The sequence below is a fragment of the Pholcus phalangioides genome, unplaced genomic scaffold (assembly GCF_987345545.1).
Source record: "Pholcus phalangioides strain wild (caught in Gottingen) unplaced genomic scaffold, Ppha-v1.0 ptg000010l_1, whole genome shotgun sequence".
NCBI classification, from domain to species: domain Eukaryota; kingdom Metazoa; phylum Arthropoda; class Arachnida; order Araneae; family Pholcidae; genus Pholcus; species Pholcus phalangioides.
This window is the reverse complement of record NW_028301603.1, coordinates 30,092,453-30,111,053: the sequence shown is the minus strand read 5'-3', so window position 1 is coordinate 30,111,053 and position 18,601 is coordinate 30,092,453. Positions and strand designations below refer to the sequence as shown.

Below are 18,601 nucleotides of genomic sequence, written 5' to 3'. Positions count from 1 at the left end.
TTCCACCCACAGGCTAACTGTGTCATCGTCATCTTTCCTGATGTCCACTCTGGCCATTTTCTGATCGTAAGGCTACAAGACACAAAGGATTGGTTGACCGTCTACTGGATGATGATCTACTGGCTCAACAGTGCATCAATCTCCCAAACTGAATATAACTAACCATTTGATGACTTGCTGTGATGTTATATTTCAATTAGAAATTGTCAAAATTTAAATGTTAAAATTAATTCTGTCAATTAAAATTAATGCTTTAAGTTCTCGACTCTTGTGTTGTCTCATGATACTCAGTTAAAAACCCAGTTGTGTAAGACGTGGTTTGTCACAGTTACTCCACCTGTTGTGTGATTTTTAAACCAATTTTCTCTGTTGAGAACACAAACAATTCCCTTTTGCTGACAATACCAACTGTGCCACCCGCACCTACACCCAATAATTCCTTTTTTAATGTTTTTTTTTTAATTTTTAGACTCTGCCCATTCTGTATAACGAAAGTTGTAAACTGAGGATCTACCACATGTGTACCTAATAATAAATTCAAGACGTGAAAATCAATGAGCGAAAAACTTTAGTAGCATAACCCTAACACGACTGTGAATGAATCACAAGTATGAAGATTACAGGAGGGATAACTTACATACGATTTCCCTTTCTGCGAGTCTGTCACTGTCTTGGGACCGAACATAGATTGTTGGTTGGACAATACCCCAAGCGGACTGATAACAATCTGATTGGCAGCTCCTGGTTGGAACTGTTGCTGACTGTGCAGAATGGCAGCTTGTTTACCAGCCGCGGCCATCACCTGCTGGTGCTGCTGGGCCTGGAAATTTGCCTTATTGCCTGCACCGACTACTTGTCCTGCAGTAGTCATCATGTTGCCAGTGTTGAGAGCTATGCCCTAAATCACAAAATGAATTTAGCATCATTAATATGAAAGCAATGATAATTCATGAAGAAAATATATCTTCTATTGATCACCAATAAATATATTGAAATTACATTTCATTATGGTGGTGTAAAATTTTTGAATGCCTTCTACCCTAATTGTATTTTTATCATAAATAAATGCAAATGTGCCGGCTCATGTGCATATTTCGAAACGGCCTATTTTTTTGTATCCATTTCCATACCTTGTTAACTGCGCTGACAGCCTGGAGAGTCTGAGCAGTAGCACCAGATGTTTTTGGATCGAGGCTGGTCTTAGCCTGCAGCTGAAGACTCAGACCTTGGGCAGGTCCAATACTCTGCAGCGCTGATGGAATCCCAGCATGTTGAAGTGTGAGATTGCTCGGAAACACCATAGACTGCTGAGGTGTGTATAGCTGATGCAGATTGTAAGCCGACAGAGGCTGCTGGATAACCTGAACCTTTAACAAAGAAGAAATATTACTTTTAAAAAAAATATGCTTCGTATCAAGAATGTGAGTAGGCTAATAATGAATTTAAATTATTTTTTTCATCTTTTATCTCGAATTTGATGCTCTTCTTAGAGGGACGGAAATCCCTTCTCACGATTTTTTTTTTGTCTATGAAAAATTTTTTCTTCCCCTTTCATCTTGAATTTATCACCCCTCCTGAAGCAGACAGAAATTTTACTCAATTTTTTTGGTCCATGAAATTTATTGTACTTTTTTTTTCGCCCTCTCATCTTGAATTTGACACTCATTTTAGCAGGAACTGAAATCATTTTCCAATTTTCCATTGACCAATAATTTTTTTCACCCTTTCACCTTGGATTTGGTGCCCCTTCTAAAATGGATAGAAAAACATTATGCCGATTTTTTTTGGCAATGAAAAAAAAAATTGCTGTGTCATCTCGAACTTGCCACCCCTCCTAGAGCAGACGAAAATTCGCCCTAATTTTTTGGGTCAATGAAAATTTCTTTTTTTGCCCTGTCATCTCAAACTTGACGCTTTTCCTAGAGCAGACAGAAAGCATTTTCTCGAATTTTTTGGGTAAATCAATTTTTTTTCTTGTCCTGTTATCTTGAAATTGTCACCTTTTCCTAGTGTGGACAAAAATCACTTATTCTAATTTTTGTTTTGGTCAATTGATTCCCCTCCCTAAAGCAGAACGAAATCATTTTTTCCTAATTTTTTTCTGAGCCAATGAGATTTTATTTTTACCTTGTTCTTTCATTTTGCATTTGGCCCTCTCCTAGAGCGGCACCCTGTGTGGCCATCCACCCCTTAAGGTGTCCAATCCGTATCTAAATGATAAAGTCAATGGAACCAAGATGTTATGGAACCAGATGGGGTGCCATGGGATTGATTGGCTGAACTAAAAGGCATTCTGTAGATGAAGTTATATTGAACGTAGAGAGAAAAAGAACTTTTTCAGGTCATTATTTGCATTATTTTATCATTATTTGTGTGGTTTTTTTTTTCATTTGTATGTTTTTATTCTATTAATTTCGCTCATTTAGGTGAAATAAAAAAATCAAACAATTTGTCTGCCCCGAAGCAGAATGTTTTGCATTGTTCTGCAACGAGCGCTCAGCTTACATAACGTTATCACACAAGACAAATTAAATAGCCGTAAATTAATTCATGAAAGCCCAAAGCAGAATGTTTCCCATTGTTCTGCAACAAGCCCTCGGGTGGCTGGAAATGTTCTGCAGAAAAATTCTCATAATAGTGTTTTTTCTACGCTTTCCTTAAAATTCTTTCAGATTGCTATACAGTGGCACCAATTATTCTGTGATTTGCATCGCCAATTTCAGCACATTCTGCTTTGGGGCATGAAAGAATAGCTTGTAAACTCCCCCAGTAAAAAAGGAAAACACATGACCAAACATATAGAACAATTTAGTTCTAGAAAATTACCTGCTGTAATGGTGACTGCGCCATGCTCATCGTTGGATGAATCATAGTTTGATGCTGGGCAGAACCCTGACTCAAAACAGCAGTTTGAGCATTATTCTGTGCAGCATTTAACTGAGGCACTGCTGTCATATGCACTGCGGTTGCACCACTGTTGTTTACTGTGACTGCATTCGAGCCAAGGGCTTGAGCCTGTGTAGCATTCATGGCAGAATTTATGGCGATAGAATTAGTCATTTGGTTAATATGGCCCGCTTGTTCTATATTCGCCAACGACATCGCTACCGCAATCTGCTGCTGCTGCGTTTGTGGCGGTTGGGATTGTTGTTGCATTTGTACCTGCTGCTGCTGCTGCTGCTGAGCCGCTTGTTGCTGAGACTGCTGCATCTGAACCTGTTGCTGGGCTTGTTGCTGCTGTTGCTGCTGCATCTGCGCTTGCTGTTGAGCCTGCTGCTGCTGCTGCTGTTGAACTTGGGCAGCCTGCTGCTGTTGCTGAACCTGGACTTGCTGCTGTGGCTGAAGATGTACCTGATGCTGCTGAACTTGCTGTTGCTGTGATTGCTGCTGCTGCTGCTGATGTTGTTGTTGCTGCTGCATCTGCTGTGTTGCTTGCTGCTGCGCTTGTTGGTATTGCTGAGGTGGTTGCATATGCTGGTGCTGCGCTTGCAGCTGCTGAATCTGAGGTGGGGTCTGGCTGGGAATCTGCATCATTTGCGGATTTTCTTCTGCCATTTTATGAGCCTAGAACACAAAAAAAAATTGTAATCATACAATAAATATTTGATGTTCAAATGCTGCTCAATAAAAAAAATTGTGCTTAAAATTTTGAATATTTGGCTTATTTTCAGACCTGAGGACAATAATTAATACAACAAGAAATTCATAGATGGATCCCATAGTTATTCATATGCCATGGCTTGATTTTTTCCCCCATTTGATGTGGAGGGGGGAAGCAACCACAGCCACATAAGAAGGACTGTCTCATGACGCACCTGAATCTGTACCAACTGATGCCAGAACAGGTTAATTGTCATTGGCTACCCTGGTATTTTAAAGTCATACTTCAGTTAAAAAGTATTAGAGCAGCGACGTCACGTGCCTGATCCGAGAACACCAACCACGAATCCCAACATAAGGGGTCTGGCTCCAGGAGATCAAATTCTAACCTTAATGTGTTAAGCAGATTTGGCAAAAACTTGGGTTTTCAGGTTTACGAAACTGAAGCACAAAAGGAAAGCAAGCTTTCTTTCTTTCTTTCTTTCTTTCAAACCAAGCACAACTCGGATCTATCAACATCTATGGGCGATTTACTACCTAGTGAGTTGTGCCGGAAATGTAACTGTGTGTGTACCTAACAGTCTGAGTGTGTATGTAGAAAAAAAAATCAAAGTGTTTGATTTTTTTCAGTGCTGCCATCTATATTTCAGAAGGGAAGTGAGTGATGTGTTATGATTGAATTACATTTGTACTGTTTGTAGGTCTGTTGCTCTCTGTGGCGAGACTTTTTCTGGGAGATCGGCTCGCATTCGCACCTTGAAGTAGGAAAGCAAGCTCAATATGCTGTACCTACATAAATGTAGACTAATAGACTAAGTAATATATTTCAATATAATTTATGTAATTAATATATCAGTGGTGGCTCATTACAAAAAATTCTGGCAGGAGAGGGGGGAGCCAAAAACATTTTGTATTTTATTACGATAGATAGGTTTTTGAAGGGTTTTTCCTTAACCCCTATAATCTAAATAGTATTGCATACATAGATTCATTAATGTATTTCTCATTAGATAGTCAGGGTTGGCAGGGTATTTACCCCGTTAATGGTTTTTGCCACCTTCAGGGAATTTTTTTTTGTAAATAATTGCAGAAACCATGATTTATCTTCTTTCAATTTTTCCCGCAAAAATTCATAATTTTGATGTGATGTTGTGTGAACACAGAACACTAAAATTATTGTTCTTACTAACATGCATATTAAATTATAATATGCGCATTCGATCTTATTGTTATAAAGCAGGACTTGACCCTAGGCTCCAGGTTGCAATGGCAACTAGAAAATAGACATTAGAACCTAAAATTTTCTTCATGTAATTGTTCAATTGAAGCCTATGGACAACACAAAATTTTTTGATTTCAAGACAGTGTCTTTTAGCAAAAAACAGGGGATATTTGTACAAATAAAAACACCATTTAATAACATTTCTCTTGAGCAAAGAATTATGCTTATCTCCTAAGTAATTCGATAAGTGCATAAATATTTTTTTTTTTTTATGATTCGTGAAGAGCCACCTTAAAGATACTCTCATATTGTCATCATATGCTGATGGATTAAAAGAGAAAAGTATACATGCTATAAATTCTAGTTAAAGTATCTCCTTATATATAAATGTGAAAGTATGTATGTATGTATGCTCTTTATACAAATCTACAGTTTTAGACCGATCGTCGCCAGATTTTGCATATATACCAAACAGGACCGGGATTGAACCGTAGGCTACTTTAAAAGTTCGTCAGAGCTGGACAAATGCCCGAAATGGGCGAAAAACTGTGTGGCAACAATGGTTTTGGGGCCTCAACAATCACTTTCGGATCGTTTACTTTGGTTACCGTGGTTCCCAACAATGCGTTTCAGACGTGTATATATGCCTTTACAATGGGGTTTATCACACCTTCAATTCTGTTATTATAACAGTTTATTCCTTTATAACGGTTTGTCACTTTTCCAATCCTCCCAGTAATTGAAGAAAATCCGGGAAGCGCCGGGTATTTCAGCTAGCCTATATACAGGGTGGCCTGTAAGTGATAATGCGGCCTTTATCTTATCAACCGCCCATCGCATAGGTATACTTTCAATTTAAAAAACTCTGGCACAAAGTTAAAAAGTTATCATTATCCACCAACATGTGAGTTCAACTGCAAAATGACTCAGCACTGCTATCATTTTCACATCAGTTGATCAAACTTGGCAATGGAAGAATTCCCGTAGACCCAAGCGCTGGACTGATTATGTTCCCAAATGGATTTTGCCAGTTATTAAACTCAGTTCAAGAACTTGCAGACAAAGTCTTCCCAAACATTCAACAAAATCACCGAAACCATGAATGGCTTTGTGAGAGAGCAATTCTGGCACCGAAAAATGACAGTGTGAACAAGATCAACGAAAAAATCCTAAAAATTATTCCGGGAGACTCCACATCTTACAAATCGGTTGACACTGTCACAGACACGGCGCAGACAGTTCTGCATCCTGCAGAATTTCTAAACTCTTTGGATATTCCGGGTGTGCCACCACACAACTTGACCCTCAAAGTCTATAGCACCTATAATGCTTTTAAGAAATTTGGAGACACCGATACTCTGCAATGGCAACAGGCTCTGCGTGAAGAAATTGCACACTTACATCATTGAAGCAACGATTCTAACTGGATGTTCCGGAGGAGAAGACACGTTCACATTCCACGTATCCCAATTATCACTGAAGAAATGAAATTCACTTTCAAGCGATTACAGTTCCCGATTCATTTAACTTTTGCCATGACAATCAACAAAGCGCAAAGCCAGTTGTTAGCAGTGGCAGGTATCAACCTACTTGAGCCCTGTTTTTCACACGGACAGCTTTTCGTCGCCTGTTTGCGTGTTGGTAATCCTAAAAATTTGTACATCTACACACCAGATGGACAAACAAAAATATTGTGTAGCCACAAGCAATTGTCTGAAGTTTTTAATTAAAATGTTTAAAAATGAAAGTAATTTTTTCTTACTTATTGCAGAAATATTTTGATTAAGAAATAATTAATAAGCTATACATATATACATTTTTTATGGGGCGGGCAACACGTTGCCGGGTATCAGCTAGTCTGTTTATAAATAGCAAAGGCAGGTTCATGGCTTTCCGCCTGAGGGGGTGGCTATTTAAATTTTGCCTCCTTTCTTCAGTTTCAATTTGTTTTTGACCACAAGTTACTTAAATTGACTGTCCTGGACTACAGATTGCTTAGGCACCACTTCCTTCGTAAATAATGTCTCTGATAGTCATTTAAAAAGTAATCTCATGAGCTCTTAGTGGTAATAAAAAGTGGGAAGGAGCTGGAATATTGATGTGACATCATTTATCATGATTAAAATTGGTTCATAAAAAGATGAAGTGACACCCATATTAACCAACAATAGTTTTTTAGTTTAGAAATAGTAGGTATAATAGGCGTCTATATATTTCTATATCAGGGATAGGCATAATCCCAGGCGCTAGATTACCATGGTGACTCAAAAATTGATATTATTGCTTAAAATTTTATTTGTGCAGTTTATAAATGGCAGGCTGATAGCAGCACAAAAGGTTTGGAATTTATAGCAGCATATCTGCCAACATGAAAAAGGGTCACTGTCCTGAAAAAAACCGAAAGAAGCACTTTACCTGTGGTTCCTTTTCTCTCGTAAAAATTTTTGGTGTTTAAAACTTTTTTCTGGTACTTAGATTTTCTTGTGGTTCGTCTTAGCCTTACTCTATACTAAAAGTAATATACAATTTCTTAATGACAATATTGGCGATTTTCCTGTATTTTTATCGGGGGAAATATGGTCAGCTCACATAAACGCAACTGACATTCATTAATCTCAATAGTTCAAAATGTTTTGAAGCAATATCTTAAGCACAGCGTTTTACTGCCAGATATTAGGCAACAGCTTTTTAAGCACAGAAATACCTCGGGTATGGGTGACCATATGTCCTGTTCTGCACATTGTCTCATGATCATTGTATCATTGTTGCTCTACACATTTTCGCCCCAGTGGAATAAGAGTCATTTAGAGGGGGATTTAGTTAAAGTGGGGACAAAAACTGATGGAAGAAATTCACACAAAAAATTTCAAAGCACTTATAAGCACTTGAAAATTATTTTTTCAACGACTGCAATGATTTTCAAGGACTTGTATGAACCTTGTTGAGAATATTCTTTTTTCTTCTTGATGTTCTCGATAATACTCTTAATATTCTCGATGAGAGAATATTCTCCAGTTATTTTTATTGGTGCCAGAGTGGCGTGGTGGTAAGATGCTCGTCTATCACCATGAAGGTTGCTGTCAGGGTCCCAGGTTCAAACCAGAGGGCGGATATAGGTAGATATTTTCTCCAACGAGCTTGAGGCAACCACCGATAGACATAGCCTTCATTTCCAACCCATCTCATTCAATGGCAGTAAACTGCAATATAGCGATTTGGCCAGAGTTGGTGTTTGGTGTAGTAGTTATTTTTTAGATGTAAAATTTTCTATAATAATCTTTTGAGAAAGATTCTCGAGAATTCTTTTGAAGTTGCAATATAAACCAGTTTACCTAATTTTTTCTTGGTAATGAATGTCTTCAAAATTAAAAAATAATATATCTGTTTATAATGTGCTACATCATAGTTTCCCAACCTTTTATGTACCATCGCCCCCTTCTTTAGAAATGTTTTTCTCCCAGCGCCCCCCAACGCAATCTAACCCATAGGATCCCATGCTAGACCCGTAGTTTCTACCGCCCCCCTGTAACATTCAATCGCCCACGTTGGGAATCACTGTGCTACATGTTTATGAATAACAAAAAATATATATATAATAGAAAACTCTAATTTGTTATTTTCCTGCAAACAAAAGTAACTACATAAATATTCCCATTCTCGGAGGACGGAGGATATAGAACTGTTCAAAATGGATATTCAGAACTAATTATTCACAACAGCTTGAAACTGAACAGAGTAAATAAAAAGCAATAGTAAAGGCAAATGAGGAGGAAAAACCTTGGAACCTTGACATGTTCGTACATAACAAATTAGCTAACCAAGTACTTTGAAGTTCTATCAGTATATAAATGGTTAAGCAAAGGTGAGCGTGATCAGAATTTATTCACCATTTGGCAACTGCAGAAGGTATGCCACAAGAGGGAAATTCTTTTAAAACTACCCACAAAAACAGGACTTTCTAGAAAGATGAATGTTATAGGAACTCTGCAGAAAACATTGGTGCTGCTACGTGATGCAAGGGAATGAGCTTGGACAGAAGTTGCATTCTAAAACTAACTGCAAGAGCTTTCAGTACCTTATAAATACAGCATAAAGGAATTGTCAATAGAAAGAAAAGGGAAATTAAAGTTCGCAGTGCACGGTATTAAACTTTTAAAATGAATGGATGAATTGAACTTGCAAAGAAACATGAGCGTATGTTCATTGAGTTTATTGAAGAAAATGTCACACACAGTTCTCTTTCTTTAGAATGAAGGTGATCATAAGAATGGTTCCCTTCGTCAATTAACATTGGTTTTATTTCTTTGCCTTGAACTTATTCATGAAAAATTATATAAAATTTAAAAAAAAAACTTTTTTAATCTTTAAAGGTTCATAAAATCTTCATAACAAAAACTTCTGAAACACCCCTCACCATGGCATAGAATATTCTCAGAACATTGTCGAACTAAAACTTGTCATTATTGGGTGATTATGCCAAAAAAAATTGTTCCGAATGTTTCAGGAAATGAAAACTGAATTATATTTCATAATATATATATGAACAAAATTAGTAAAACAAAATTCATTATTTAAAAGAAAAAATATATATTCTCGACTGTTTTAAAAGTTTTAACTTTAAAGAGTGTTCTCCACATCCAGTGGAGAATTATTATCCGGAAAATATTCTCCTGTAACATCTCTAACGGTTTCAAAACTTTTTCTCACTTTTAGAATACATATTTTTTCAATATTTCAATGCCAAAAACATAACAGAAGAATATTTTCCTTTTCATTTCACCCAGAAAAAACCAAAAATATAACCCCTTTATGTGTAAACGCATCGAACATGTTTCATATGAAGTTGTCCCTGATGAATTTCACATAAAAAATTTATTTTCTATCTTTTGTTACCATACCTACCAAAGTAGTATTATTCTTCTTCAATATTTCAGCAAAAATTTATGACGAAAAACAATCATCATATGCTCATATTTCTCCTGGCTTTCGGATAAAATTCAATGCACAATTACATCTTGGCCATATTTTTATTTTGTAATTAGTCAAATACAAACACACAGAGGCCACAACAGGTAAATTGCCCAATGAAGTGGCTGAAAAAATTATGCCAATAAAAAATATGGATGTCATATATAACCGAAATACAGAAACCCCCATATATAAAAGCATATAGGCCTACAGTCAAACCTCTCTTTCTCAAAAACGTGATTTCTCAAAAAATTCTATACCTCAGAAAATAAAAAAATATCCTTACATTTACTGTACTAAATTAATGCATTTTTACCTCTGTGTCTCAAAGTAATTTTCAAAAAACTATCTCAAAGGCCAAGCCCAATGATAGTAAAACGAAAAAAAAAAGCACGAGAATATTTTTTCTTTCGTGCAAATCTGGCTTTTCTCCTGAGGTGTAGGAAACTAATATGAAAGGATTATTTAAATTACAGAGCTCATTATGTTGATGGATCTTGTCAATTACAGGAGGATACTGTGATTGACAAAGGGTGGATGCCATATGGATGGCTTGTTCAGCATGGAAAAAAGTCAGCCAAAAGGATTCACGAAAGCCACTGGATTGGAACCAATCATCTCAGTGATGAAGGATCAGATCTGGTGTTTTCACTCGAATTTTAAAACATTGAGGCATCACTAAAGCTGGAAATCACACTTATAGCTGGAAATTTCATTTATTTTTCGATTTTGTGGAAATAGACCAAGTTCACTACAAACTTACAGCACCTTGACTGAAACTGAAATTAGAATGGATGGTAAACTCAGATGACAAAAATACAGAAGACGGCGATTCAAAGGAACTAGAAAAAGTAACAGTGATAACTGCCAAACATTCTGCAAAAACAAAAAGAGTCGTTTTCTAGACCAAAACTGAGAAGATAAAGCCCGAAATATTTGCAGCTCTTACTAGTATAAATGACATTATGAATGCTCAAAGAGCAAAAAATATGCATTATAGATTATTTCAAATAAGGTATGTAAATAAAATTAAACTGAACAGAAAAAAAATTTGAACGTATTTTAATGTATTTGCATAGTGTGATTGAACATTGAATGTGTAACTAATATTTTCGTTAGTATGTAGTAAAATATAGTACCTACGATATTTTTTAGTTTTTATTAATCAAATTTTCCCCTTTCTGGCGTGTTTTTCATTTTTTACCTGAAAAAACTATTCCTTGAAATCTTTTTCCGTCCCGTCAGTTTCGAGATAGAGAGGTTTCACTGTATCACAAAAGAAAAAAATAAATTAATAATATATGCTACACTGCCCGTAAACAATATTTATAGTTGTCTTATATATTATAAGTATGGATATCTCTTTGATTTATCACAATATGTTATTGCAGCTGTTCTCAACTGGTGCTTGGGGAGCCCCAAGGCTCCGTGTGGACCTTCCAGGGGCTCCGCTGTGACTCGAGGAAAATAAAATGAATCATTACATTTGATAGCACACACAACTGTGATAGCATCACATTTGATAGCCTACAGCACACACAAAAAGGTTCTGCCATAAAAAATTATGTACAAAAAGGGCTCCTCGAGTGAACAGGGCTCCGCCATAGAAATTATATACTGAAAAGGGCTGAGTGAGTCAAAAAAGGTTGAGAACCTTTGTGTTATTGTATTTCTTTTCAAACCTGTGGGTAAGCTATTCCATTTATTCACGACCTCATTCAAGAAAAGCTCCGTAAAACACAAAGACCCAGAGTTGTCGCTTACTCAATGATACTGATGTGCCCTTGATAACGATGTATTAATAACTCATGCTCCATCCTATCCATCCCATTGAAAATTTTAAACCTTTAGATCATATCCCCAGATAGCCACCTTCTTCCAATGTATGCATACTCAAGAAATCAAGTCTTTCTTCATAGCTCAAGCTTGGGGAGCCAATAAAGTCACACATAGCTCTTCGCTGCGCCCCTTCAACCAAGTCATGTGATTATTTTTGTTGCACCACAGTCATTTTCTACACATGAGGGCTAATTAGACTGGGACCTACAATTTATTGCCGATTCCGAACAGCAGGCTTGTTTTTGTACTCATCAAGAGGTTGGTGCGCTAACCCCTCGATGGGGGACTCCCTGCGATAGCACAATTTTTTCTGCGCTCGTGCTGCTGTTTCTGTTGTACTTGTACCCCTGTATCAGGGCAGTTTTCTGACAAAGACGAACTGGGTATCGAACTCGTGACACCTCTAAAATCCTTTAGTACTTTAGGCTAGTATCTTATCAACCTGGGCTACCGCGCCGCTTCAACCAAGTCAATGTTCCTATGTCTGTATGGTCTCCTAAACCTTACAGCATATTCCAGTGTAGGACGAACTAAGCCTCAGAAAAGTGGAAGAATGACTTTAGGAGAACACAAAGAGACCTTTTAAAAAATGAAACCGAGCATTCTGTTCACTTTCTTTACCACAGCTGAACACGGTTCAGAAAACCTAAGCCGCACGTCAATGAGAATTCCTAAACCTGTGACTGTAGTTGAATCTGGGATAGCAATACCATTCAACTAGTAAGGGAAACATGGGTTGTTCAAACCAAAATGAGCAACCATGCACTTGCCACCGCTAAACGTCATGCTCCATTTATTAGCCCATGCTGCAATCCTGTCAGTTATCAACTTAAAATCCGGTTGAATCAAGGCGGTAGAAAGCAACGCCTTCATTCTGACTACTCCCATTAGCTTCATATCATCTGCAAATTCTAACAATCCTATCAATACCTTGATCGATTTTATCAATAAAAATCAAAAAAATATGGGGGCAGATGACACTTCCCTGAGGGACCAAACTTTTGACACCTGTCCAATCAGAACCCATGTGACCATCTCCCAACCACGATTCTATCCAATTCAACAAGTTAGTCGACCATCAAAGACGCTTTCAATTAGCCAAAGTGAGAGCATATCTATATTAAAAGAAATCTGATTCAATGAAATATTTGCTGCTGCACGTAGCTATGAAAGTTCCTATAATGTTACTGGTCAAAATGACCAATGATGGTCCTTTTATGTACGTATACCTAAAATTATCTTGGCCAATTTATTTATTTTAATTTATAATATTTGGACAGCATAGTATTTAAGAATTTTTAGGAAAAGTCGTGAAATTCAACATTCTAAACGATCTGGTTAATCATGGAAATTGCCGCAGTTTAACACAACTGGTCCTTGCGCCAATATAACCGAAATCCAAATCATGGAAATCAAGGGGAGAAGATGAAAAACACAGTCAAAACGTGACCTGCACTGTCCTTCTAGTGTTAAGTAATTTTTTTTCAACTCAGCGAAAATCTAATTTCCACGAATTGGGGGTCTTGGATCTACTGAGAGGTCTGTGTACCCTCATTTGGGAACCACTAATATCCACGTTTCACAATGTACATATAAGCTTATACAATAAAAAATCAATGCACTCTGTGATTTTAGGGGGGGGGGCTAAGAGCCTCCTACATACCTTGTTTAAATCTAACTAACGATATCATTTCCCCCCCCCCCGGAACTGGTCTTAAATACACCCGGATATTTCTACCCGCAATGATTAGGGGAAAGGAGGGGACATAACAAAAGTGATCCTAATTTTCAAGATTTTAATTACAGAATCCAGGGAGTGATATTATCCATGGAAAAACTCAATTCCGTAAACATTTCTCATGATTCATGAACTAATACGCAATATACACATATCTGTTCAAAACAATGTCATCGCGGTAACAATCGCAAAAAATCAACAACAATACTATACCAACAATGTGTGTGGCGTCCTTTCTCTCTCCCCCACGTTTTAAGCAGAACAATAGATCGGACGTATAGATCCTCTTCTCTTTACTATTATAATTGCTAGCGGATGATCATATTTGGCTTCCGAATGTGAAAATGTCTCGACTTCTACTCGCCTCTTAATAACACGTTTAAAGCCCGACAATTTAAAAAATAATAATAATAATAATAACAGCAATAATATAAAGAAAAGAGAGCTGTATGTTTTTTCTTCCCCCTTCAACTTTTTTTTCCCCCTTCTCGAATTCCAGCAGTAGGAAGCTCGAGAATTAGACACGGTGTGTGCCGAAACGCCAACAGAGGGCACTTGTGTACCATCACAAGCAATTCTCGTACATTTACGATATCGTCGTAAGTTACGATCGATAGTTTGAGGTTTATCAATGCCGAATAGATGATTGACCTGGTAAATTTTCGATCGGAAGATTATTTTTCCTGTGATTTTGATATTTCTGACTATTTCCAAGAGAGAGAGATTCAACTTTTTAATCAAGATCATTGGTACTTATCGTGGTGCTGCCATCTAGTTTTGGAATTATGCACTACTCAAGTCGTTGTGACTTGGTAGCGGATGGTCCTGGATAATCTAGACCAGTGGTTCTCAACCGGGGGCCTTATGACCTCAGGGGGGCCCTAGGATATTCCACGGGGGCCACGGATGAAAATCTGGCAAAAGGGGAGCCACGGCTACTGATACGGGGGCCACGAAGAAGTTTGTGTAATTCATTTTTTTAGTCACTCTGACTAAAAAAACTTTAATTTCAAACAAAAAATGCGTAGAATATATTTTTCGCAATTTTTCCGCTATTCAAGTAACATTAACATGAGGAAGGAAATAAAAAAAAGCGTTGCATGTAATCTCGGTGGGTTTACGACTTGGGAGTGACAGTAGGCCCTGACACAAACTATAGAAGAGGTTTAAAGCAAAATGGAGTAACTGCAAAGACAGAAAGTTGTTCGTGTTCGAAGACTTTTCATTCAAAGAGGGCTGCCATAAAGAAAGCAGACAAAGATTTGTTGACCATTCATTGACATTTTTTTGAGTGCTGGTAGTAAATGCAATCCAAGAAGTAGATGGGTGGAAAATGAAAGCTTTTATGTAAAAAAAAAACCCCATCGTTTTCATGCAATTACAGACGGATAGCCATCTAGTTTAGTACAAAGCTATTTTCAACCGGCACTGAGTGGTCTGATCATTGATAATTTTTGTCGCACCACGGTCATTTTCTGCACACGAGGGCTAATTAGACCGGGACATACAATTTATTGCCGATTCTGAACGGCAGGCTTGTTTCTTATACTCATCGAGAGGTTGGCACGCTACTCCCTCGATGGGGGACTCCGGGCGGTAGCAATTTTTGGCTGCGGTCAAGTCGCCATTTTTTGTTGTACCCCTGTATCAGGAAAGTTTTCTGACAAGGACGAACCGGGTATCGAACTCGCGACACCTCTAAACCTGAGTGATCCGATGGGGAATATATTTATAAAAATCGAATAAAGAACGATTGCTGTGGGGTATTTTTTCAATGAATTTTTGGGGAGGGGTGTGCCAACACCCATTGCCTCCACTGAAAAGAAATAAAGTCGAATTCAGTTATAACGCACAGCAAGAGACCAAATCATACATGAGGAAAAATACCCGCGAAATTAAATTTTTTAAAACTACGCATTGCTGTATAACTTAAGAAACTGTAATTGTGTAAATTTGCTGTTGTTTCAAAATCGCGAGTGTTCATATGCCATTCATTTCAATTTAACAGGAAAAACGTGATTTTAAACATATTTAGAACGATCTTAATCATGGGTAACATAGCGTATGACACTACTTGCGAGCCGTTAGTCTTAAAGACATACCCAACTAGAAAAAGTATCCAAATCACACACACGTGTCCAACTCAGATATGCCATTCATATTGAAAAGGGGTTGTATAGTTATAAAATAAAAATAAAAAAACTTTTTATACTATCCCCGTGTGCCAAAGAACCCAGTTAAGAAGTTGTTGCTCTGTCTTTTCCGATGGCAACTAAAATAATTTCACGCGTTTCTAAGTGCAATATTCACCGAGATATGCGAATTCGAAAAATTGAGGAAATTTGGGGGAAAAAACAGCATTAAATGTGAGTAAAATAGTTTCCTCGCATTTAATGATTTTTTTTTCCAACTTTCTTCGAATATCTCAGTGAATATTGCACTTAGAAACAATGAATTTTTTTGTTGGAGACCAGGAAACAACTTTCCAATTGGGTTTTGGGGCACACGGTGTGTCCACATAAAAAGTTAACATTTTCATTTTAATAACTATGTAACCCCTGGCAACATGAATCAAATATCTGAGTACTACACATTATTCGGGTACTTTTCCAACTGGAAGTATGCCTCTAAAACCAATAGTTCGCCAGTAAAATGCCATATGCCCCGTTACCTATGCGCCTTGTATATTAATATAGTACAGACTATTATGGGAAATATTGTGTTGTGTTTAAGCCAACTCGCACGTTGCTTCGTTCACCTGCGAGAGAGCGGCCATATTACGAACCAAAAAGGCGCTTGAATGCAACTTGTCAACGAAATATCAGATTTCCACCGTATCGAAATTGAAGTCAACAAATTGATAATTTTATTATTTGAAAATCTACTTAGGGGTCATTCAAGTATTACGTCAGCATCGAGGGGAGGGAGGGGGTTTCGGATTTGTGGAGTTTTAATGATAAGGGGGGTTTGAAGATTGCTTGCGTCATCAACCACCCCTTTTTGAAGATATAAAAAATTCTAAGCTGGTGAGAAAATTTTGCTGACGGGGGGGGGGGGGGGGTCAGTGTTTTGCTGGCTTTTGCTGACAAGGGAAGGGGGTCAAATATGGCTGAAAATCTGCTCACGTAATACTTGAATGGCCCCTTATTTATATTTTCCGATGGGCTTGAAATCCTGATAATGAATCATTATTATGTTCACATGAACAGTTCTGTCACTGCGTTACACAATGACAAAATCCGTATATACCGGGTGACTCGAAATGTTGCGCCGTCCGCCAATAGAAGTTTTTTTTTTTTGCCTTGTAGCAGCATTTGCCGCGAATTCACAATGTCACTGACAATTTTAAAAGGGAATTAAAATTAATTTATTACTCTAGGATACTTTAAGAAATTCATTTTTAAAAATATTGTTGGTGCTGCTACCTACTTTCAAAATGAGAAGTGCCTTATGAGGTGATGACGAAGCTCAGGTATAAAAAACTAAATTCTTCATTCAGCTTTGCTCCTTACAAACAAAGCTTATAAACTGACCTGAAAGATCAAACTTCCAGTTCAGTAATTTTTGCAAGACCCAAGGAGACATCCAAAACAAAGGAAAAACACTCTCCACACAAGCAGACGACAGGTAAGATCGTGAAAAGTGAATTTTTCCACATTCCACTTTAAAGTAATGTGCTGCCATCTAATGTCAAATTTAAAAGTGACTCTTGTGGTGATGATGAAGTTCAAAATAAAAAAAAACTATATTCTTTATTCCGCTCAGCTCCTTATAAACAAAGCTCATAAACTGAACTGGAAATTCAAACTGAAAGTTCGGTTATTTTATTTGAGCATAAGGAGACGTCCGAAACGAAGCACCTCTTAATGAGCAGACGACAGACGGTTTGTTCGGTTCCCTACAAGCTAAGCTCACAAACAGAACTGGAAGTTCGAACTTCCAGTTCGGTTATTTTTGAAGGACACAAGGAGAATTCCAAAACAAGTAACCTGGAGAGAAGCAGACGACATTACTGGTCGGACTTATTACTGGAGGGAGAATCCAGCCACCGCGACTGCAGCGACATCAAATACAAGGAAATTACGTGACTGTCAAAACAAACGTCCCGCCTGGCAATTAGCCCACATAAATGCACAGTTCGGACTCTAAATATTGGGTTTTAAAGATTTAAAAAAAGAATCGAGCACTCATCTAAAGGTGAAAAAAAATATCAAATTATTTATTTCATTAATACTGGGATCATTTCTTTCATCATTTCTTGAATTTTCCTTCATCAATTCTGGATTTTCCTTCATTAATTCTGAAATTTTCCTTCATTAATTCTGGAATTTTCCTTCATTAATTCTGGAATTTTCCTTCACTATTTTTTGAATATTCTTTCATTAATTCTGGAATTTTCCTTCACATTAATTCTGGAATTTTCCTTCACATTAATTCTGGAATTTTCCTTCACATTAATTCTGGAATTTTCCTTCATTATTTTTGGAATATTCTTTCATTAATTCTGGAATTTTCCTTCATTAATTCTGGAATTTTCCTTCATTATTTTTGGAATATTCTTTCATTAATTCTGGAATTTTCCTTCATTATTTTTTGAATATTCTTCCATTAATTCTGGAATTTTCCTTCATTATGTTTTGAATATTCTTTCATTAATTCTGGAATTTCCCTTCATTATTTTTTGAATATTCTTTCATTAATTCTGGAATTTTCCTTCATTATTTTTTGAATATTCTTTCATTAATTCTGGAATTTCCCTTCATTAATTCTGGAATTTCCCTTCATTATTTTTTGAATATTCTTTCATTAATTCTGGAATTTCCCTTCATTATTTTTTGAATATTCTTTCATTAATTCTGGAATTTCCCTTCATTATTTTTTGAATATTCTTTCATTAATTCTGGAATTCCCCTTCATTATTTTTTCAATATTCTTTCATTAATTCTGGAATTTCCCTTCATTATTTTTTGAATATTCTTTCATTAATTCTGAAATTTCCCTTCATTATTTTTTGAATATTCTTTCATTAATTCTGGAATTTCCCTTCATTATTTTTTGAATATTCTTTCATTAATTCTGGAATTTCCCTTCATTATTTTTTGAATATTCTTTCATTAATTTTGGAATTTCCCTTCATTATTTTTTGAATATTCTTTCATTAATTCTGGAATTTCCCTTCATTATTTTTTGAATATTCTTTCATTAATTCTGGAATTTCCCTTCATTATTTTTTG

At 36.7% G+C, this 18,601-nt stretch overlaps 1 protein-coding gene across 7 annotated transcripts in view; it reads right to left on the bottom strand.

Annotated features, from left to right (window-relative positions):
• Positions 1-13,879, bottom strand: part of LOC149081264 (uncharacterized) — a 31,715-nt gene extending 17,836 nt beyond the window's left edge. The window contains exons 1-5 of one of the 7 annotated variants that reach the window (XM_089238107.1): positions 13,581-13,872; positions 10,995-11,056; positions 2,827-3,564; positions 1,131-1,367; positions 638-898 (exon numbers count right to left, since the gene is read on the bottom strand). In XM_089238107.1, coding sequence (XP_089094233.1) covers positions 638-898; positions 1,131-1,367; positions 2,827-3,555 — 1,227 coding nt within the window. In that variant the 5' untranslated portion in view covers positions 3,556-3,564; positions 10,995-11,056; positions 13,581-13,872. Of the gene's footprint in view, positions 1-637; positions 899-1,130; positions 1,368-2,826; positions 3,565-10,994; positions 11,057-13,580 lie in introns of all 7 variants that reach the window. The other 6 variants (XM_089238102.1, XM_089238101.1, XM_089238106.1 and 3 more) reach the window with 6 other exon arrangements.
• Positions 13,880-18,601: the final 4,722 nt, after the last annotated feature.